Source organism: Phacochoerus africanus, chromosome 14 (assembly GCF_016906955.1).
Source record: "Phacochoerus africanus isolate WHEZ1 chromosome 14, ROS_Pafr_v1, whole genome shotgun sequence".
Classification (NCBI taxonomy): domain Eukaryota; kingdom Metazoa; phylum Chordata; class Mammalia; order Artiodactyla; family Suidae; genus Phacochoerus; species Phacochoerus africanus.
In genome coordinates, this window is record NC_062557.1 from 50,050,647 (window position 1) to 50,071,858 (window position 21,212).

At 48.9% G+C, this 21,212-nt stretch overlaps 1 protein-coding gene across 1 annotated transcript; it reads right to left on the reverse strand.

The window, feature by feature from the left end:
• Positions 1-2,279: 2,279 nt before the first annotated feature.
• C14H17orf100 (chromosome 14 C17orf100 homolog) lies at positions 2,280-21,170 on the reverse strand. Its single transcript, XM_047757531.1, has 3 exons — positions 20,186-21,170; positions 16,318-16,482; positions 2,280-3,145 (listed from the first exon to the last, which is right to left on the reverse strand). The coding sequence occupies exon 1, from the start codon at positions 20,883-20,885 to the stop codon at positions 20,514-20,516; it is 372 nt and encodes a 123-aa protein (XP_047613487.1). The 5' UTR covers positions 20,886-21,170; the 3' UTR covers positions 2,280-3,145; positions 16,318-16,482; positions 20,186-20,513.
• Positions 21,171-21,212: the final 42 nt, after the last annotated feature.

Sequence of the window (21,212 nt, forward strand, 5' to 3'; positions counted from 1 at the left end):
GGTGGGCAGTGAAGGATGAGGAGGACTGGCCAGCTGATGGGGGAGGATGTGGTGGGGTGGGTGTAAGGGTGAGGGGATTCTACCTGATTGGGGGATGAAAAGAAAGCTGGGTGGGGGTTCAGGAGAGCAGACCCCAGGTTGAGGAGGCTGACCAAAGGCTGTTTCTAAACTTCTCTGGAAGTTGGCTGGAGCGGCACTAACATTTATGGCCAGTGCCAATCAGGATTACATTTGGCTGCAAATGAGAGAAAAACCTAGCTAACAGTGGCTTAAACCATAAAGGTATTTAATATCTACTTAACAAGAAGTCTGGAGGAAGACAGTTGCTGGCACTGGTCCAGCAGCTCACTTGGGCCGCCTATGGTCCCCTCTGCCATCTTAAGGGCATCACGCCTTTACTGTCATGCTTGACCCTCATGCTATACACATCTGCACTGAAGGCAGCAAGGAAGAAGGTGTGAGGGACGGGGGCACGATGGCGCCTAATGCATCTTTCCTGTTTATTAGGAAAGCAAAAGCTTTCTCAGAAACCTCTGCATGCTTCCCTTTGTGTCTTAGTGACCAGAACTAGATCACATGCCCACCCTCAGGCCAATCACTGACAAAGGGGAACTGGAATATTATGAGACAAATTAGGACTCATCTCATGGGCTTGGAAAACTGGCCTATGTTTCTTGAAATCAAGAGATTCCCCCTGCTACAAAATAGTGATTCTGGTAGGAAAAAAAATAAGGGGGAGCTGTTGGGTAGGTGATGAACCAGGGTCTGGTATTATGACCCTTTCAGAGGGCTGCCCTCACTCCAGGCTACTTGAGTGGCTCTCTTTCCATGCAATTCAGCAGAAACACGTCTCTAGGAAGGAAGAGAGGATGAGTTTCTCTGGTCAAGGGCTTCACCTCTGCCTTCCTCCCAGAGAACCGCTGGATTGGGAGGCTGGAGTCTGCGTCATGGCCCATGCTCAGTCCTGACATCTGATACAGAGCAAGTCAGTCTACTCCCTGGGCCTCAGTTTCCATCAGGAAGGGGCTGGGCTAGGGCACCTGTAAGGGCCTTTCCCCAGAGTCACCTGCCTGGGCCAGATGCAGCCCCTGCCCCATCCCCATGTGTCTCAACTTAGTCTCTTCCACAGCCCACTCCCTGCCCCCATCTGGGTCCTAGCCATTTGCTGAAAGCCCTCAGCCCTTTTTCCCATTGATATTTTGTCTCTTGCACCTTTTGAAGACATAAGACCCTGATTTCTCTCTTAGCCTGAATCAGACATTTGGGCCCAAGGTTAGCTGAACACATAATCCTGCCTAAGATCACTCTCTGAACTGTTTTCCCAGGCACTTATGACTCCATAAGGATCTTATGCACTCCAGGTTCCTTATCCTTTGATCCCAGAATTGGGATCCTTCCCCGACCCTCTGTCCTGAGAACTTCCTTAGGGACAGACCTGGGCCGCCTCCTCTGGCAAAGCCAGTGAGCAGGGCACTTCCCTGGGACAGGTAAAGTCTTCTCCCCACCATCCCTCACACACAAAAGAATGGGTAGTGAGACTTCTGCTCAGGACTCCAACCAAGGAGTCAGATCACTAGAGTCCAATTCTCAAAATGAATATGGACATTCTCAGGTAGGATCCTTGATGGCATGTTCTTGTTTGTGGAAATAAAGACCAAATGCTGGACTGTCTGGCTAAAAACTACATATGGCAGTCCTATTCTTAGCGCAGAACTCCTGCTTCTCGGTACTCTCTCCCTTGGTCCCACATCCTCTTAAAAGGCTTGTCTCCCAACTTACTAAGGAAATTCTTTACACGTTAATATATATTATATATATATAGTCCATCAATATAAATCTTCCACACCATGGGATGGGTTTTTTCATTCTTCAACAGAAAGCTTATCATTTTTGGCTGAAATCCTTGCAATGAGATAGATATCTGGTTTATCTCCCTTGGTGTTCTAAGCCAGGATTCAGGTTCTCACTTCACTGCCCCAGGAAGGCCTTCCAGGCGCTTCCTGGATATGCGTGTGCAAATGCCCACTTCCACCCTCAGAGACACCGGCTCCTGGCAGTCTTAGAGCAGCATTTATGTCCCTGCGTCCAGCCACCAGGGGTAGAGAAAGAGGACAATTCAATCTCAGAATGCTCTGTTACTCAAGACATTTTAACTATTTTTATATCTAAAAAGTTACCATGAAAATAGTGAAAGAAATTCCAACAGCACAAAAAAGTATGGAGACCTGTCCCTCCAGGATCAGACTTCAACATTTGTCTTTTTTTTTTTTTTTTTTTTAAGGCCATATGTGCAGCATATGGAGGTTCCCAGGCTAAGGGGTGAATCAGAGCTGTAGCTGCTGTCCCACACCACAGCCACAGCAACATGTTATCCGAGCTGCAAGCTGCGTCTGCGACCTACACCATAGCTCACGGCAATACTGCATCTTTAACCCAGTGAGCAGTGCCATGGATCGAACCCACATCTTCATGGATACTAGTCGGGTTCGTTAACCACTGAGCCACAACAGGAACTCCCAGGGTCAGCCTTTGAGACCTCCATGCCCCTCCAGAAGGGCAACCATTGTCCAATAGTTTCTTACATGTGCTTCCAGAAATGCTACATATACATTCGGCCTTTGGGAATTGGTTTCAGGACCCCCATGGGTACCAAAATTTGTGGATGCTCAAGTTCCCTATGTAAAATGGCCTCGTATAGTTGACCCTGCCTAATCCATGATCCTGTATGGTGACTGGTTGAATCCATAGATGCAGAACTCACAGATTCGGAGGGCAGACCGTCTGCAAGTTTAGGTGCTAGAATCATGTCCTCTTTGTCAAACCGGGAGTAAACTACATACATTTCCTGCCCTTGTTTCCACTCCTCCTCCTTAATTTAGTTGGAGAGTATTCCACTTCAGGGCATATTAAGTTCGACCTTTTTCCCTCATTCAATAGCTAAAATTTAAATTGAGATATGATTAAATTCAGCGAAATGCACAGACCTTAAGTATAAAATTCAATGATTTAGACAATTGTATACAACATGTAAGCAACACCCCACTTCCATCTCCTTACCCTAAGAAGCTTCTCTTGTCCCTTCCAGGAGTCTGCACCTTCTTCAAGCAACCACTATCTGATTTCTGTCACCAGGGGTTGGTTTTGCCTGTTGAAATTCATGTCAATGGAATCATACAGTACATACTCGTGTCTGATTTATTTTGCCTAACAAAATGCTTTAGAAATTCACTCCCGTTGTGTGTATCTATTCATTACTTTTGCCACTGTTGCTAAGTGGTGTTCCAGGGTATGAACACGTCACGATTTGTTTATTCTCCTTTGATGGACATTTGGTTTGCTCCAGGTGAGGGCTATCTGAATAAAGCTGTTTTAAAATTCTCTGCACAAGTCTTTTTGTGGACCTATGCTTTCATTTCTCTTGGTTGTGTGAAAGCCTCAGTCTTTTTAAAAAGCTGCATAGTGTTCCATTGTAAGTGTATACCATATAATAAACAAGGCCCCTGTTGATGGACATTTGGGTCATTTCCAATCTTTTGTGTGTACTGTGATAAACATGTCTGTACCTCTATTTTTATAAACCTATGTGAGCAGAATACTCTCCTAGAGTGGCATATTGGATGAAATATGGGACAGATATTGCCAGCCTGTTTCCCAAAAAGGCTGGACTGTGCATGAGACCACATTCTCACACGTCCCGAGTAACTCCGTGTATAATCAAACTTTTCAGTCTTTGCTACTCTGATAGCTGCAAAATGCTATCTCATGATTTTTATTTTCGTTTCTTTAAATTGCAAGTAAGGTTGAGCATTTTTTCACATGTTTATAATCCATTTGTGTATCTTTTATTGTAAACTCCCCTTTTCCTATTTTTCGAGAGTTTCTTAAAAAGCCCTTTTCTTATTCACTTATAAGAACTTTTTTTCCCCTTTTTTGATTTTTAGGGCCGTACCTGCGGCATATGGAGGTTCCCTGGCTAGAATTGGAGCTGCAGCTGCTGCCTACGCCACAGCCACAGCAATGCCAGATCCGAGCCGCGTCTGCGACCTACACCACAGTTTGAAGCAATGCCAGACCCTTGACCCACTGATTGAGGCCAGGGATCGAACCCACATCCTCATGGATACTAGTCGGGTTCGTTTCTGCTGTGCCACAATGGGAACTCCCCAAGAACTCTTTCAGTCATTTGTCATAAAAATATAGTGTGTGTTACAATCTGATGAAATTCTGTGTTTATTCTTCTTTTTAATCCTCCCTGCCTCCTGCTCCCAGCTATTCTCACATATTTTTCCATAAGAATTTCTGAATCAGCTTCTCTAGTTCCAATAAAAACCTGGCTGGCAGTTACCTCTCTGGCTATCTCTCCTACCACTCTGCCTCACTCTCTAGGGTTTCTTGACCTCAGCATAATTGGCATTTCGGACTAAGTAAATCTTTGTTGTAGGAAGCTGTCTGTACACTGTGGGATGTCCAGCAGATACTGGCTTCTATTCATTAGATGCCAAGAGCAACCCTGCACCCCCCCCACCCCCAGTTGTGACAATGAAAAATATCTCCAGGCATCACCAAATGTCTGAGAACCATTGACTCACTCTGATTTAGCTACACAGGCCTCCTCGCTGCTCCAATAGCATCCAAAGTACACTCCTGCCCCATCACCTCCTTTAAATCTCTGCTCAGATGTTACTACTCCTCGGCACATTATAAACTGTAACTCCCCACCCACTTCCCACTCTCTATACTGTCCTTGATTTTTTTCTCTATTGCATTTTTTATCTAATGTACTATATAATTTACTTATATTGTCTCTCTCCCCTCTTTAAGAATTTAAGCCCCATGAGGGCAAGGATTTTTGGTCTCTTCTGTTCTCTCCTATATTCCCTGTGCCTAAAAACAGGCCTGCTACATAGTAGGTGCTCCATAAACACTGAATGAATGAATGAATCAAAACAGATCTGTAGATGAGGTTAGATGAGAAATGATATCTTTACAATATTGATCCATCTTATACAACAAAATGGTGTTTTTCCATACATTAAGCCTTTCCTTTATATCCTCCTGTAAAGTTTTAAAGTTTCTTACAAATAAGAAATACTAAATGTTTTTTGCAGTAAGCATCTGTCCAGCCTGTCTTTTCCCATCAGCGGCCTTGGAAAGCTAAACTATCTGACTCACAAGGTAGTGAGCCAGACTGCCAGCAGGGAGCCAGGCTCCACGGACTTGCCTGGTTGGTCACCCTTGGGCCTGTGGTCATGTCCAGAGGCCCCTCACTGTCTCTCTTCCCCACCACCCAGCCCTGAGCACTTCCTCACAGACTGCTGGGAGGGCCTCTGTCTTGGCTGATGGTACTTCCTAGGCATCCATTTCTGTCCACCTCCCTGAAAGGGTTCCAGCGAAGGGACATTGAAGAGATATTGCTCAGCACAATCCCAGAGACCCAATGGCTCATTCTGAGCTCTCCTGGGGGGCTGAGGGTGACCTTACCTTTCCTGGTCAGCTCCCTAGCCTAATGAGAGGGACTTGTGCTAAGGGATGGACTGTCCAGCTGAGCAGGGATGTTGGAGGAGAGGCTGATTTTGGCGGCTCTGAGAGGACAGAGAAAGAGGGGACTGCCTTCCCTTTCTCTGTTTCCCTGCACCCTTCCAGATGGGCCTCTGCTTCCCCTCCCATGGCACTTCCACCCAGGCCCGATGTGTGTGGGGCAGGGAGGGATGGGGAGACCCGAGGCACAGCTGAGCTCCAAACCTCCTCTCTAGCTGTGGACTCTTGCCTATGAGACAATAACCCTTCCATGGTCTGAGAGCTCTGGGCTGGGCATGCGGGGGCTGCTCTTACATCATCAGCCCCTGCTGCCACTCCTAGGGTCTCACTTCTGGTAGAGCCAATGAGGATGCCCACTGGGACCACATGAGCCCCAGGTCCACCCCAAGGCCACAATGACTGTACCCACGGCAGCCTGTAAATGGATCTGAAGCCGTGACCTGCTACCACCCCAGGGAAGGAGTAAGACCTTTAGAAGCAGTAAGCTCCAGAAGTTACCAGTCCCCCTTCTCTTGCGTAAGTCAAAATAGAACACAATGGTGCTTGTGAGGTGAGACCAGGGGCACTGGTCTACAAAGTGATGTGTGGTGTCCTGCCTGCCCTGCCCCCGGCCGGGCCTTCCACTGTTCTGGGGATGGAGATGGCGCAGCTACCCTACTCAGAGTCCAGAGCGGGAGCTGGAGCTGGAGCTGGTGGGCAGTCCTGGGCTGTCTCAGAGGCTTGGCAGGGGGGCCCTGCAGCTCGCAGGGAGGCGGGGAGGGAGGCAGGCTCCTGCCCACCGTGGGGCTGCGGCAGTGTCCTGTGGTTCACCACTTCACATTTATAGCTCCACTGCCTCTCAGTTTACTGTCCCTGCGGTGGGAGGCCTGGCTCTCTGGAAACTGCAGCTGTGGCTAGCTGGGTGCCTGTCTGAGTGCTGTGCTGTGAGGGAGGCTCAGAAGTTTCCCAGGACGGTGAGCCTCAGCCCCAGCCCCCACCTCAGGCTTGCCCTGGTCTCTTCCTAGAATCAGGCTGGAGACTGGAGGGAGCTGCCAGGATACTGAGGGTCACCTGGTACCCCTCACCCAACTGGCCCTGTGTAAGGAGCAGGAACTTTGCCAGAGAGTGGGGTGCTCCCTAAGGCCATGGGACTCTAGGGCAAGTGAGCTGATGGAGGAGGTGAGGTGAGCAGGGAGACTACAGACAGAGGCTTACAAATTCAGGGCTGGGATGCCTAAAGCTTGAGCCTTGAGAGCACACAGGAAGCATGGAGCTGCTGCTCTCCGATCTGAATTTCTCACCCTGCCAGCTTTCACACATGGCCCCAGTACCAGAATGGCCGGCCCTGGGCTTTCTCTGCCTCTGGTGTGGCCCCCAGCTGACCCAAGCAGGTGTGGCTGTCTGGCCAGGGACAGGTCTGAGGCTGAGAGGATGGGAGGTAGAAGAGCTGTCTAGGTGCTGGCAGGACCAGGACAGGGACCGTTAGCCTCACTCCAAAGACCATTCTCCTCACTGTGCCATGTAGGAGTTTTGTCTGAACTAGGGAGTGGGGTCCTGCTGGCCTCAGAGACCTGGGAGGAACAGGGCCTGGCTCCTGTGCCCCAGCCATCAATCTGCCCTTCTCTGGCTCAGTGAGGGCCACCCAGTCACCTGGCAAGATGGACTTGCCCTTGCTCTTCCCCTCCCCCACACCACAGGCCATCAGCCCAGACTCTGGCCTGCTTCTCTGGACTCAGGGATTAGAAGGGCAGTTCAGAGAGGGAGGGAGGGAATCTGGGGCCAGGCATAGACAGGCCTCTGGGCTGTCTGGAAGCTCTCACCCTGCAATCGAGGGAAACCCCAAAGAGCAAACAGGGGTGGGGATAGGGGCAGGTAGGGGCATGATTACCGGGTAGGGTGTAGAAGGGCCTTGTGGGAGGGTAGGGCCCACCTTGGGGAGGTGAAGCAGGAGGGCAGTCACTGAAAAACAGAGCTGATTGTCATATAAATAGAACACCTATGGGGTGTGTTTCTTTTTTAAAGTTAGAATTTATTTCAGTGTTCCCTTCCTCAGCAAACATCCCCGGCCTGCCAGCCCTCAGAGGTTTCAGCCTGGCAACTTGGACAGCTGGCTGGTTCAGGTCATGGTGCCCTGGATCTCTGAAGCAAAGAGCAGTTCAGTGCTACGTTTACTGACCCCTGTGCTGAGAGATGGGGTCACAGGGAAGAATCAGGTTCTGTCCCTGCCCCCAAGGGTATACCCAAGTAAACAACCCTACTGACTGTACAGGACCCGACGGGGTTAACTGTGTGAGTCAGGAAAGCCTTCCCGGGCCCTATCCTAGGTGTAGTTTTGAAGAATGAACAGTTTTTCAGACTTTGCTTTTTTCTTGCAATGAACAGTAAGCAGCCACTATGTGCCAGGTGTCAAACTAGTAACAAAGAGATAGGACACAGGCCCTGCTCTGAGAAGTCTATTTGGAAAGTCATGTGAATTGTGACAAGAAGATTAAATGTTAAAAAAGAAGTGCAGGAGTTCCCGTCGTGGCGCAGTGGAAACGAATCTGACAAGGAACCATGAGGTTGCGAGTTCGATCCTCGGCCTCACTCAGGGAGTTAAGGATTTGGTGTTGCTATGGCTGTGGTGTAGGCCGGCAGCTGTAGCTCTGATTCGACCCCTAGCCTGGGAACCTCCATATGCCTGAGTGCGGCACTAAAAAGCAAAAAAAAAAAAAAAGTGCAGGAGTGTGTGCTCAAAGGGCAGAGGAAGGAACTGTCCGTCCTACGTGAGGACACGAGAGCAGGGGTCTGTGCAGGGAGCTGGCTGAGGCAAAGCCAAGCCATGTGCAGCAGGAGAGCTGTGCGAAGACAGGTACTGGGATTGGGATTTCTTAGGCGCTTAGAGAGTTGCTGGGTTGTGAAGCTGCCAAGGCCCAGATGGCAGCAGGCCTGGTGGTTTCAGGCCAGCTGCCTATGGATGAGCCATGTGATCTGTGGGAGTTTGGACAACTGGGTTCCAGCTCCCACTCCTTCACACATGAGCTGGGTGGCCTGGAGCCCCACACTTCACCTCTCTGAGCTCCTTTTCCTCACGTCTAAGGTGGAAATTGTAACACTAGTAGGCCACACCTACTTGGCAGGTGACACATGTGAAGGGCTTCTGACACAGCCCGGTTCTGCAGTTTATGGATGAATGGGAGCTAGTCCATCTCCCCCACAGGGCTACCTGGAGGCAGGACCAGGTGTGTGGGGCCACATGGAGGAGGGGGAAGTGGGGCTCCAGGTCTGTGGACAGGGATCCACCCCCCATCCTGCTCTGTCAGAGGCACCTTTGTGGGGCTGAGAGGTGGTGTTCTTTGGTGGAGCTCAAGGCTGGGGGGGGCCTTAATTAGCCCAGACCTGGTTAGTCACGGGGCCCATCTGTGTAAGCCTGGCTGGCTCATGCTCCTTCGATTCTCCTTTCCCCCCTTTTCCTCTGGGCAATGCCAGCCTATCTGTGACAACCCTGCCCAATAGCCAGGGCTTGGCCTATCTGACCCTGGGACCCTGCTCAGGGTCTAGGGGAGAGCGGAGCTCAGAAATCCAGAGTGCAAAGGCCTGACCAAGCACGGCCGACCTGCTCCAAGGATGGCTCTCCCTCAGCTCTCCAGGCCCCCAGTTTAGGCCCGAGGCTCCAGCTGGCAAAGCATTACAAGCATCGGTGGTCTTTCTGAGAGCCCAGTGCTGACCTGGCCTTCGTGCCTGCTGCCCTGGGAGGGGCTCCACCAGGATGGGTCTTGGGAAAGGCCAGCTACCTGCCAGTGCTTGGCATCCAAAATAGAATCTGGAGGGGCAGCAAAACCTTTAATTCAATGTGTCTCAACAGCAGGTCGGTGTGGGGATAGCTATGATCTGACTGGTCTTGAGCTATAATTATGGAGTCAGAATGAAAAATTACAGGCATTGTGTGGGCTTGTTTTAAATATAACGTAATCCATACCGTCCTCTCTCTTATTTGCTAGATTTGAGGTGGAGTCTTTGGTAGTTGGCACAGGTTCTGTCTGACGTGTGGCAGATAAAAATGGCCCTTGCCCAGCAAGGAGGGCATGGCAGGAGGCCTCCCCAGACCCTTAATGTTCCCGGTGGCTCAGGGCCCTAACCCACAAGCACACGTGTGCAGGGGTCCGTGCAGGTCTCTTTGCTGTTCCCATTATCTGTAGGCTGCATCTCCCAACTGGGCTTTGTCTCCAGCCTTCCCCAGCTAGGCCGCCAGAAACATATCCGTTATACAACAATCTTGAGGCTTAAGAACCCATTAATGGCACCCCTCTGTCTACAGGGCAAACCCAAACTCTTGAGATTTTTCAGGTCTTGGCCCCAAACCACCTTTCAGCCTCAAGTCTAGGAACAAAGAGCAGCTATAGAATAGAGATGAAGTACAGAACAGAGATGAAGCGCCCTAGGTTCCAAGAGTGTGGGATTAAACTCAGGCTCCACATCGCATGAGCTGAGTGTGAATCTGGGCGGGTTATATCATCTGAGGGCCTTGGCTCCCACACTACCATAGACTGTTGTAAGGAAGGAATGAGATAACACACTCCTGGGGGGACCCCAGGCACATCCCCTTTCCTTACTGAGTCTCAGTTTACCTGTTAAAAGGAATTAATAGGCTGTATTTCAAATCAGTACATGTTTTTAAAAATATTTGTGGGAGTTACCTTCTGGAGCAGTGGGTTAAGGATCTGGCATCGTCACTGCAGCAGCTAGGGTCGCTGCTGTGGCATGGTTCGATCCCTGGCCTGGGAACTTCCACATACCACAGGCGCAGCCAAAAATAAATAAATAAACAAACAAACAAATAAATAAATAAGTTATTTCTTCATGCAGTTGTGTGGTGAGATTGGCATGTGTTATCAGTTCAAGCTTTCAGCAAAGCAAAATAGAAAGACTAAAAGTATGTTTATATCTTATGAATATGAATTTAATCTATGGGAAAATTCAAATTGTGGACAAAGATTTATATTTAAAAGATGTCTACTTCAGTGTGTTTTTATATTCTTGAAAAACTAAAAATATAAATGCCCAACATTTGGATAATGACAGCATTTACAGTGTATCCACTTAAAACTCTTCTGCAGTAAGTAAAGATGTTTATGGAGAATATTTCATTATATTGAAATGCTTATAATCTAACTTAAAGTGAATAAAGCAGATACAAAATTGTACATACTATATGACCTCAGAAATAATAAAAATATATGTGACCACAGGAAAAAACGTTGAGATGGAAATGTAACAGCAGTTATTTTTTGTGAATCTACAATATTACACTTCCTTCTTTATTATTTTCTACATTTTCAGAATATTTAAGAATGGCCAGGAGTTCCTGCCCTGAGGATGGAGAGCCTAGAACACATAACTGGAGGGGGTTGCTGAGGGACGGCCTGGTCATTCCCAGCCATTTCTCTGGAGGTCAGCCCAGCTGAGGCCACCTGGGGAGATGGAGGAGGCTCCTGATGAGCCCCCACTGGAAGGAAGGACCTCATCTGAGTTTACCAGGGAGGGAGGCCTTAGAGGCCAGTGGCTAGTGTCTGGGTCCAGCCAGCAGCTTGTCAGGGCTCATCCAGGACCTCCATGAATCAGCCATGCATCTGCCCAGTTAGAAACCAGAGAAAGACAGGATTCAGAAGCTGAAAGACAGACAGCCTGAAAGAGTGAGGATGACATGCAGTCAGTGAGAGGCAGAGAGGTGGAGAGAGGCAGGCACACAGAGCCTGCTGCGACACAGCAGGAAGGCCGTCGCCAGCACCTAGAGTCACTGTAATCAGGGAAATGCACATTCTTGAGTAGCCGGGTGTGACGCTCCACACCTACTAAATTATCGATAGCATCTTCTGCTCTTGAGGCTGTAGTAAAACCAGCTTAAATACACTGCCTGAGGCCTGGTAAATTAGCACAGTTTTTTAGGGAAAGGATTGGGCAATATGGCTCTAGAGCTATTAAAATGTTCATCCTTTTTCACATGGTAATTCCACCCCTGGGAATGGGTTGCAAGGAAATAATTCAACAGAAAAACAACAAGTTTGTACATAAAAGATGCTGAGTACAGTGCTATCCATTATGTCCAACATGCTACAGTGTGGCTGCTGTCAATCTTTTTACAAATAGGGAATACCAAGGCTACTGTATATGAAAATAAGCAAAAAATAAACTATCTGTATATAAAATGCAGTAATTACATAAAACAGCCACCTGGATACTGGGTGGCTCCATCCTTGCTGAATGGTGGTCCTTCACTCTCAGCTGGCCATACACACCCATGCTTTCCCAAAGGACCTGCCCTGCCACTCCGTCTGGAGCCTGGAGCTCTCCACCCATGAAGCCTAATCCGCAGAACTCAGACTGTTGGGAGGCAGGCTCAGCTGAGCCTGCCCACCTGGCCAGCTCACTCTGGTGGCCCCAAGGAATCTGGGTGATGTCTGCTGAGTCACTCCAAGGTCATACCCCAAGGAGCCACACCAGAACAGATACGGTGGAGTTGGATTCTCATTTAAGAGAAGGGATAAAGTGATTTTGTAGGATCTGAAGGGTCTTGCTATTTGCAAGCACAGCAATTCATTTAAGCCAGCTGAAGTATGGATTCCCAGCTGAAGCACCATGGGGTGAAGGCAAACTATAAATGGACACAGGGCAAAAGGAGGAGGGGTCGTGGGGTCACCCTGCCTGGCCTGCCCTGACAGTAGTCAGATCTGATTCTGAACTTGAATCACCTAGCTTACAACTTCCCCTAGCTCCTAGTGGCCATCACAGAAACTGGCTCTGAGTGGGAACACAGTAAATCATGGGTGAATAAAAAAGGAGAAGGGGGAAAGGCCACGTAGTAGATGAGTGAGCATATGTCACTAAACAATTTTGTCTTTATTTAAAGCCTCTCTGGCTTTCCAAATATGCCCGTAATTGTGCTCTGGAGAAGCTACGCCCCATGTACTACCCTGCTTCTGCCAGGGGATGCCCTGCCTCACAGGGGCTGAGAACATTCAGTGACCATGCCTGTGTCCAGACAAACCTAACATTGTTTGTTCAGTCCATGCATAGTTACCAAACACAAAGAGGCTTTGTGACAGCCCCTGCCCTTGATGTGCTTTCAGTCTCATGGGGGAGACAGGAGGGAACAATGAGGAGAATATTCCAAGGACAATTACATGGGTGCTGTAAAAAGAGGGAGAAGCAGCCGGGGAGTGAGAACCCCCGGGATTGGGGCTCAGGTGGGTGGAGGACTAGGCAAGGCTCCTTGGGGAGGGGGAAATGCAGCAGGGCCTTGAGGAAAGGCAGGATTTTACCTGGCAGAAGGGAACATCAGAGGGCCAAGAGCAAGCGTGAGAGTCCATCCAGGCCTCCCCCAGTTCCTCATGCCTAAGCCTGCCAAAGACCTTGGCTCAGCAGCAGCCAATCCTGCCCAGACTGACAGAGGCCAGTGGAAGTCTCAGTCTGAGCCAACTGCTGGGGGTTCTGAAATTTTTCCTGACCATTCAGTCATTTATCTGTACCACAAACACTTAATTGCATGCCTGCTCTGTGCTAGGCTTCTGGGGATATAGTGACAAGTCAGGGTCCTTGCCCTTTCAGTGGAGAACACAGACAGTAAATGAGCGGTGAATAAAGTAAGTTCACATGGTGGTAAGTGCTACAGAAAAATGTGAAATAAGGGTTGGAGGCAAGAGTAACGGAGGACTGGGGAGGAAGAGGAGGTATTTAATCAGTAGAATCAATATTTTGATACTTAAATGATATGAAGAGACAAATCACTTAAAAAATCTGGGGAATGGAGTTCCTGTCATGGCTCAGCGGTAACGAACCTGACTAGGATCCATGAAGATGTAGGTTCGATCCCTGGCTTTGCACAGTGCTTTAACCCACTGGGTTAAGGATCCAGCATTGCCGTTAGCTGTGGTGTAGGTCGTAGATGAGGCTTGGATCTGGTGTCGCTGTGGCTGTGGCAAAGGCCAGTAGTTGAAACTCCAATTCGATCCATAGCCTGGGAACTTCCATATGCCACACCTGTGGCCTAAAGCCCCCCACCCCAAAAAACCAAAAAAACAAACAAAAAAACCCACAACAAACAACTGGGGAAGAGCATTCTAGGCAGCACACGTGGGAAGTACAAAGGCCCTGGGGCAGGAATAAATCTGGCATATTTTCAGATTAGCATGGTGGAAAGGAATTGGAGGTGTTGGGGAGTGGTAGGAGGTGAGACAGGAGACACAGTGGGGAGCCTGGCCAGGTTGTAATGCTGGCTCCTGGGCTCCAGGGAATTACAGCATCTCCTGCATCACAGCCAGGCTCCTGCCTTCAGTCAAAAGCCTCAGGACTGGATACAGGCCCTGCACACTAATGTGTTTGACGGTGCTGGTTACATGCCACACCCTCATTCAAATGTATCCACTCAGTCAGACAAGGACAAGGGACAAACCACATCTGGTGTGTCGCCCTCACACCATTTTCCCATTCTGCTTCCTGTTCCTCCAGGGAGTGGTGCTGGAGTCCCAGAGGGACCTGGAATCAGGTCACAGAAAGTGTGCTTTCAGGAGGACAAGCACTAAGTAGCTGCAGCACAGCGTGCTTAGAGGGACCTGGTGGCAGAGATGCCAGAGAACTGTAGGCCAGGCCAGGCATAGCATAGGAGGTGCACAAGCACTGAAAGTGTTTGAGGAAGAGGGGAAAGAAAGAGTGAGATGTGTTTCAGAAAAATAATTTCGGTAGCATGTTGGAAATGGATCAGAAGAGAGGAAAGGAAGCCAGGTGGAGAGATGACAAAACTCTGAATCAGGGCAATGGTTGGTTTTAAGAGACAAAGCAGATAGATCCACTGGGCTGACTTGTGTGTGGGTGTAATGGCAAGAAGTCAGAGGTAACAGATGTCTGCCAGGCAGCTGGTGTCAGTCACTGAGGAAACACAGGTGAGGCATGTTGGGAATATGGCCATAGGTATGGGTGGAGTCAGGACAGAAGGCAGATGGGTCAGTTCTGGACATTTTGAGTAGAAGAATCTAGGTCATCAAGGGCACGAAGTCCAGGCTAGGTCCTCAGGAAAGAGGCCTGGGTGGGGGTCACTGGCATTCAGACAGCAGTTGGCACCGTGGGTGGGGTGTGCGAGTGGGAAAAGAAGGCTGAGTGAAGAACTCTGGGGACCACCGACATTTGCAGGTTTAGGGGTGGGGAGAGGACTCAGTGAAAGAAGACTGGGCCACAGTGCAGCTCATGGAAACCAATGGAGGAGAAAATTTTGAGGAGGGGATTGTCCTCAGGGTGAAATGCTACAGAAGGGTCGGGGAAGATGTGGACCCAAGAGGCCCCTAGATATGACAATGGGAACAGCAAGAGGAGACTCGGGCAGGATCTCTTGCCCTCTCCCGCCAGCAGAAGCTAGTGGTTAAGAGAAAAACGAGCCAGGCAGGGTTTGAATCTTGGCTCTGCTTCTTCCTAGCTGGTAACCAGGGGCAAGCCATTTAACCCCTCTGTGCCCCAGTGTCCTGATCCACCTCAGGCAGACGTGAGGAAGGCACGAGTGCTCTGACAGTGCCTGGGGAGAGCCGTGCTCAATGCGGATTCACTGCTCTGCAAGATCAAGGCTCCGTTTGGAAGGGAGTGTGAAATGCGCACCTTCCCTTAAATCAGTGTGGGCACACATCACATGAAGATGCTTTGATTTTCCAAGACGAACATGGCAAAGGCCCAATCCTGAGTCACAGGGCCTTAGTCTGAGAAACACGAGACACCTAAGCATCCTCAGGCACCTGGAGTGCCCTGCTGCAGGGGAGTCAGGCTGCTTGTGCAACTCTCATCTCTCTCAAAAGTGGTCACCCCTGAAGGCAAATGAGCTGGATTTTCTCTTAATAGCTGTCACCTCCAGCCTGGCCTCAAGCCTCAGTGCTGCTAGGCATTCCTGAGCTTTCTGCTCTGGCTGAGATCAGTTTTGCTGCCGTGTGGGGATTGGCTGACCTCTGCTGTCCACTGACTGCCATGGCACAAACGCAAAGATGGTCACGCACTGAGAGGGTGCATGTTTCTCCAATTTTCTGGACAGTGACTCCCGATATGAACATGTTTTACACTGTGACAACACACAAAAGTTTCACAAAGCAATTCTTACCTCTACAATGTGTGAATGCTCTGATATATTCTATACATTTCTATTTTTATTTCATTGATAAGAAAAATGCTGATTATACTGGAGTTCCCGTCGTGGCTCAGTGGTTAACAAATCCGACTAGAACCATGAGGTTGCGGGTTTGATCCCTGGCCTTGCTCAGTGGGTTAAGGATCCAGTGTTGCCATGAGTTGTGGTGTAGGTTGCAGGCACAGCTTGGATCCCATGTTGCTGTGGCTCTGGTGTTGGCCAGTGGCTACAGCTCCGATTAGACCCCTAGCCTGGAAACCTCCATATGCCTCAGAAGCGGCCCTACAAACAGCAAAAAGACCAAAAAATAAATAAATAAAAGAAAAAAGAAAAATGCTGATTATAATCCAATAAATTGACATCATAGCCCCAGACTCTCTCCTGAAGTTCAAAAAACACTCATTTAGGGAACTAAGTTAGTACCTAGTTTCCCAAACGCCAGTGTGTTCCACATCACCTTCAAAGTGTGGGCCATACCCAAGGCCGATTGTTTATGGAATCTGATTATTTTTTTTTTAAATCAATTCATTTAAACATCTTATACCATTTCACCATAGCTGAGGTAAAATACTGGTGAAATAACAACTTTAAGGGTAGTTGTATTTCTTTTTATCTAATATAAATAACATTGAAATAAATTATTAAAATAAAAAATGTTTTCATACCTCCTGAAGTAATCTTGCACATCAGCAGTGTCTGCAATTTCTCACTTTGGGAGTCACAGATCTAAAGATTAGTCCAAAGATGTCATTTTCAGTGGGGGCGGTGAGGCCCAGAGAGGTGAATTCACTTATCCGAGGTCTGGTTTCTCAGTCAATGGGAAGGTCAGTCTGATCAGAGAAGGGAAAAAAGAAAATACAAGAAACTTATCTTCAGGCTGCCCCTGACCAAAGTCTATCACTTCTGGAGAGAGTCCTACCCGTCTTCTCACCAGAGCCCAGCTACAGCTCCGACTGGACCCCTAGCCTGGGAACCTCCATATGCCTCGGGTGCAGCCCTAAAGAGACAAAAAGACTAAATAAATAAATAAATAAAAATATATACCATGTCACAGATACGAAAGCACCTATGCTCCTTTGGAGCTTTCAAGAGCAGATAAAGCAAGAAGGATGATGACACACAGTATGCGCAGCACACACTCATCATAGGCACCAGGTACCTCAAAACTATGGCTGATCTAAGCCTCTTTAACATACAGGATTGGAGTTCACTCATGGTTCAGAGGGTTAAGGATCTGGTGTTGTCACTCCTGTGGCTCTGGTTACAGCTATTACGTGGGTTTATCCCTGGCCAGGGAACTTCTGCATGTCGTGGGTGCAGCCAAAACACAAATAACAACCCCCCTCCCCAAAGTAAACCAATCCAAAACAAAATATATAGGATCATTTTAAGCTGTGGAATCTCATGTGTAAAACAGTATATATGATAAGTACCTTGTCAGGTCCTTTTTCTTCATGTCTCCTGTCTCTTTTAAAATTTTCTTGCCTGTGTATCTCTTTGGACTTCAGCTTTGAAACATGGATAAATGAAACTGGGATAAAGAAATCTAGGTAAGGAGTTTCTATGGTGTCTCAGTAGGTTAAGAACCCAACAAGGTGTCCGTGAGGATGAGAGTTCCATCCTTTTTTTTTCTTTTTATTTATTTATTTTTCTGATGTACAGCACGAGGGCCAAGATACACTTATATGTATACATTTTTTTCCACCCTTTGTTCTGTTGCAATATAAGTATCTAGACATAGTTCTCAATGCTACTCAGCAGGATCTCATTGTAAATCCATTCCAAGTTGTATCCAATAACCCCAAGCTCCCGATCCTTCCCACTCCCCCCACACCCCGCCCCACCAGGGCCACAAGAGAGTTCCATCCTCACCCTTGCTCATTGGGTTAAGGAACTGGCTTTGCCACAAACTGTGGTGTAGCTCACAGATGGGCTCAGCTCCTGTGTTACTGTGGCTGTAGCATAGGCCTGCAGCTGCAGCTCTGATTTGATCCCTAACCCTGGAACTTCTACATGCTGCAGGTGTGACTGTAAAAACAAACAAAAAAATCTAGGTAAAGTCCTTAACAAAAAGAAAGAAGCTAAAAGAATCCTATATCCTTCCAAGAGAATCAATCTAGAAAACAATTCTTTGTCTTTTTGATAGTAAACTTCCAACAATTTTTCCAGGTACTACTAAGATGGGAGATTGGAGCATTTAATGCAGAAGGACCTGGAAGGATATGCACCAGGTTGCAGATATGAATTATTTCCAGAGCATGGAAATGGAAAGCAGTAATGACAAATTATTAGATTTTTCTTTATACATCTTGAATCATTTCATTTGTTATATTTAGTACATATCACTTTTCTAATAAATACATCAATAAAGGAACACAGTTAAAGAAAAGCAACTATTTTGTTCATATAAAAACCACTATTTTATGGGTATATACACATGTCAAACATGTCAAGCGGTACACTTTAAAAATGTACCATAAATGCTGGAGTTCCTGTTGTGGCTCAGTGGATTATGAACTCGACTAGTATCCATGAGGATGCAGGTTCAATCCCTGGCCTCACTCAGTGGGTTAAGGATTTGGTGTTGCAGTGAGCTGTGCTGTAGGTCACAGATGCGGCTATGATCTGGCATTGCTATGGCTGTGGTGCAGGTCGGGAGCTGCAGCTCGGATTCGACCCCTAACCCAGGAACCTTCACATGCCACAGGTATGGCCATAAAAAATATAAAAAACACTGAGTATATACATACAATGCACATGATCCATCATATTAAGAAGAATGAGTAAGCTCACCAAAGACTAAAATTCCAAGTCTAATTATTATTCTACAGCAGAGGTTTTATGAGGCAGAAGCATTAGAGTAGCCTCTGAGGTGGTTTTTTTTTTTTTTTTTTTGCCTTTTCAAGGTCCGCTTCCACGGCATATGGAGGTTCCCAGGCTAGGGGTCTAATCAGAGCCGTAGCCACTGGCCTACACCACAGCTACAGTAACCCAGGATCTGAGCCAAGTCTGAAACCTACACCACAGCTCACGGCAACACCAGATCCTTAACCCACTGATCGAGGCCAGGGATCGAACCCGAAACCTCATGGTTCCTAGTCGGATTCGTTAACCACTGAGCCACGATGGGAACTCCAGCCTCTGAGGTTTTATAACATTCTCCTGGCAGTCCATGTACTCCCCTGTAATTAAATGTAGGAACGTGGCTAACAGCAAGTACTCCATCTCACGATGAGGTCCCACTGCTAGATGGGACCACCTTTCTTCCTGGGATAAATATCACATATTGCTGAAAGCACGGATATAAGGTCTCCTCCTCTCTGAAAGCTCCTGCCCTGACACTTGCCAGAGGCTACTACCTCTAACCCTTTCCCACAACAAATCTGCTATGAAGTGGGGTGCTTTCCCCAATGGACCAAGCTCTGGCCTTCCAGGCTACTAGAATCTTCAGGGTTTTTCAACATTGATACTATTGACAGTTGGGGCCTAGTGATTCTCTGTTGTCTGGGATGGAGTGGGGGGGGGGGGCCCTGAGCATTGTAGGATGTTTAGTGACATCCCTAGACTCCACCCACTCGATGTCAGGAGCATCTAACCCCCATAGTTGTGACAAAAATATTTCCAGTACCCTGTGAGGCAAAACTGCTTCCAGCTGAGAACCACTGTTACAGATCAATTAAGCTGCTCCTCAGCCATCCCATGAGAACCTGGGACCAGGCTGCTACACATGGATATCCATGCAACAGCCCCCCCCCCCCAAAGAAAAAAACCCACAAAAATCCTGAAAAAAGAGGGTTTTTTTTTGGTCTTTTTAGGGCCACATCTGTGGCATATGGAGGGTCCCAGGCTAGGGGTCTAATTGGAGCTGTAGCCACCGGCCTACACCACAGCCACAGCCATGCCAGATCTCAGCTGCACCTGTGATCTATACCATAGTTCACCGCAACGCCGGATCCTTAACCCACTGACCGAGGCCAGGGTTCGAACTCACAACTTCATGGTTCCTAGTCAGATTCCAGATTCCTTGCCACTGCGCCATGACAGGAACTCCTGTTGTTTGCCTTTTCACTAGAATATGAACTCCCCCCAAGCCAGGGCCCTGTTTACCTTGTTCACTGCTATAGCCTAAATGCCAGGATAATACCTAGCACAGAGTCGGTGCTCAATATGCAGGCTCCCTCCCCATCTCCTCAAATCACAGGTCAGGTTTGCCTTCTAAAATTATTCTTGATTGTTGATGGTTGGCCTTCATTTTCCATTTTGAACTGCATTTGACCTATGTTAAAACATGTGTGGCTGGGGAGGGGGGGTACCATGCACAAGAGCTCAGCATAAAGAAAAGAACTGCGTGCTTTGAAATATAAACATAGGCCAACTAATTAAGGAATTAACTAATTAAGGAAAGTCTGATCCCTGCCCCCCAGGTTTCCAGCGGGCACATAATCAATCCACTGGTCATGATTTCTGCTTGCTCCCTGTCCTTAAATTTGAAGCAGCAAAGGTCATTCAGGGCTTAAGGACCCCCACACTCACCTGTCTGGGAGGTTCAAAGAGCCTCTTTGTCCATCGATCGACTCAATTCATACAGTATCCGGGGCCCGAAATTTTTGTGCTGGTTTCAAGTTAAAACAGTTCACAGGGTCAAAGGCAGGATGGTCCAAGGTGCAGCTGGGTCAGTGAATGTTGGCTGAGTCCCGAAACCACAGCTTGGCTCTTTCTTACATTGATTTGTGGATTGTGGACTGTTTCCAGGAAACCAAAGGGAATCGGTCCACCTGGCAGGAGGCCGGCTGCGAACTGGAGGCAAATCTGCACTGGCCACGGGCCATAGCCCTGTCGTGGCCCTGGAGAAGGAAGCATCTCATGGGGCCTTTTGGACATTCTGGCGGCCAGCCGGCTGCTCCTGCCGCGGCGGGCTCTCTACGCGGTGCAGAGACGTCTCCACCCGCAGGCACGAGGCCCTGACGTGGCGGGAGGCTGTTTCCGTGCGCTGCCAGGTTTCCACGTGCTGGGACACCTCGACGACGCGAGGGAGCCGTTTCCTAGAGGGGGAGACGGAGGGCCCCTCGCTGCAGTGCTGGGTGGTCTCCACCCGCCGGGAAGACGTCTGCACCTGGCGGGAGGATGTCTCCACGCGGTGGGACGAGGTCTCTACGCGGACCGTCGACGTCTCCTCGTAGCGGGCGGCCGCCGCCCGGGGCCGCGAGGGCTTTCCCCGAAGGGGTGAGGCCATTCTACGGGGGTAACGGACCGAGCGGGCCTCGGGATGCCTTACCGCCTCACGCTCCCCGACGGGTTACGTCACAGGGTGACGAGTGACGTCACATGCCTGTGTGACGCAGGCACAGCGCTAGACGAGGGTGCCACGACACAGGGACTTGGGGACAAGGTTTCCTTGAGGGGTGGGGAGGGACGCGAAAACTCCTTGGCAACTCTGGGCCGGGCCCCTCAGGCGCTCGGTCAGCGGGCGCACCGCCCCCTCGTCTGTCAGGAGCTCCCGCGAGCGGAGGAGGGGCTGGGCTGGGCCGGGGAGGGCGGGCGGATGGGCGGAGCCACCCGC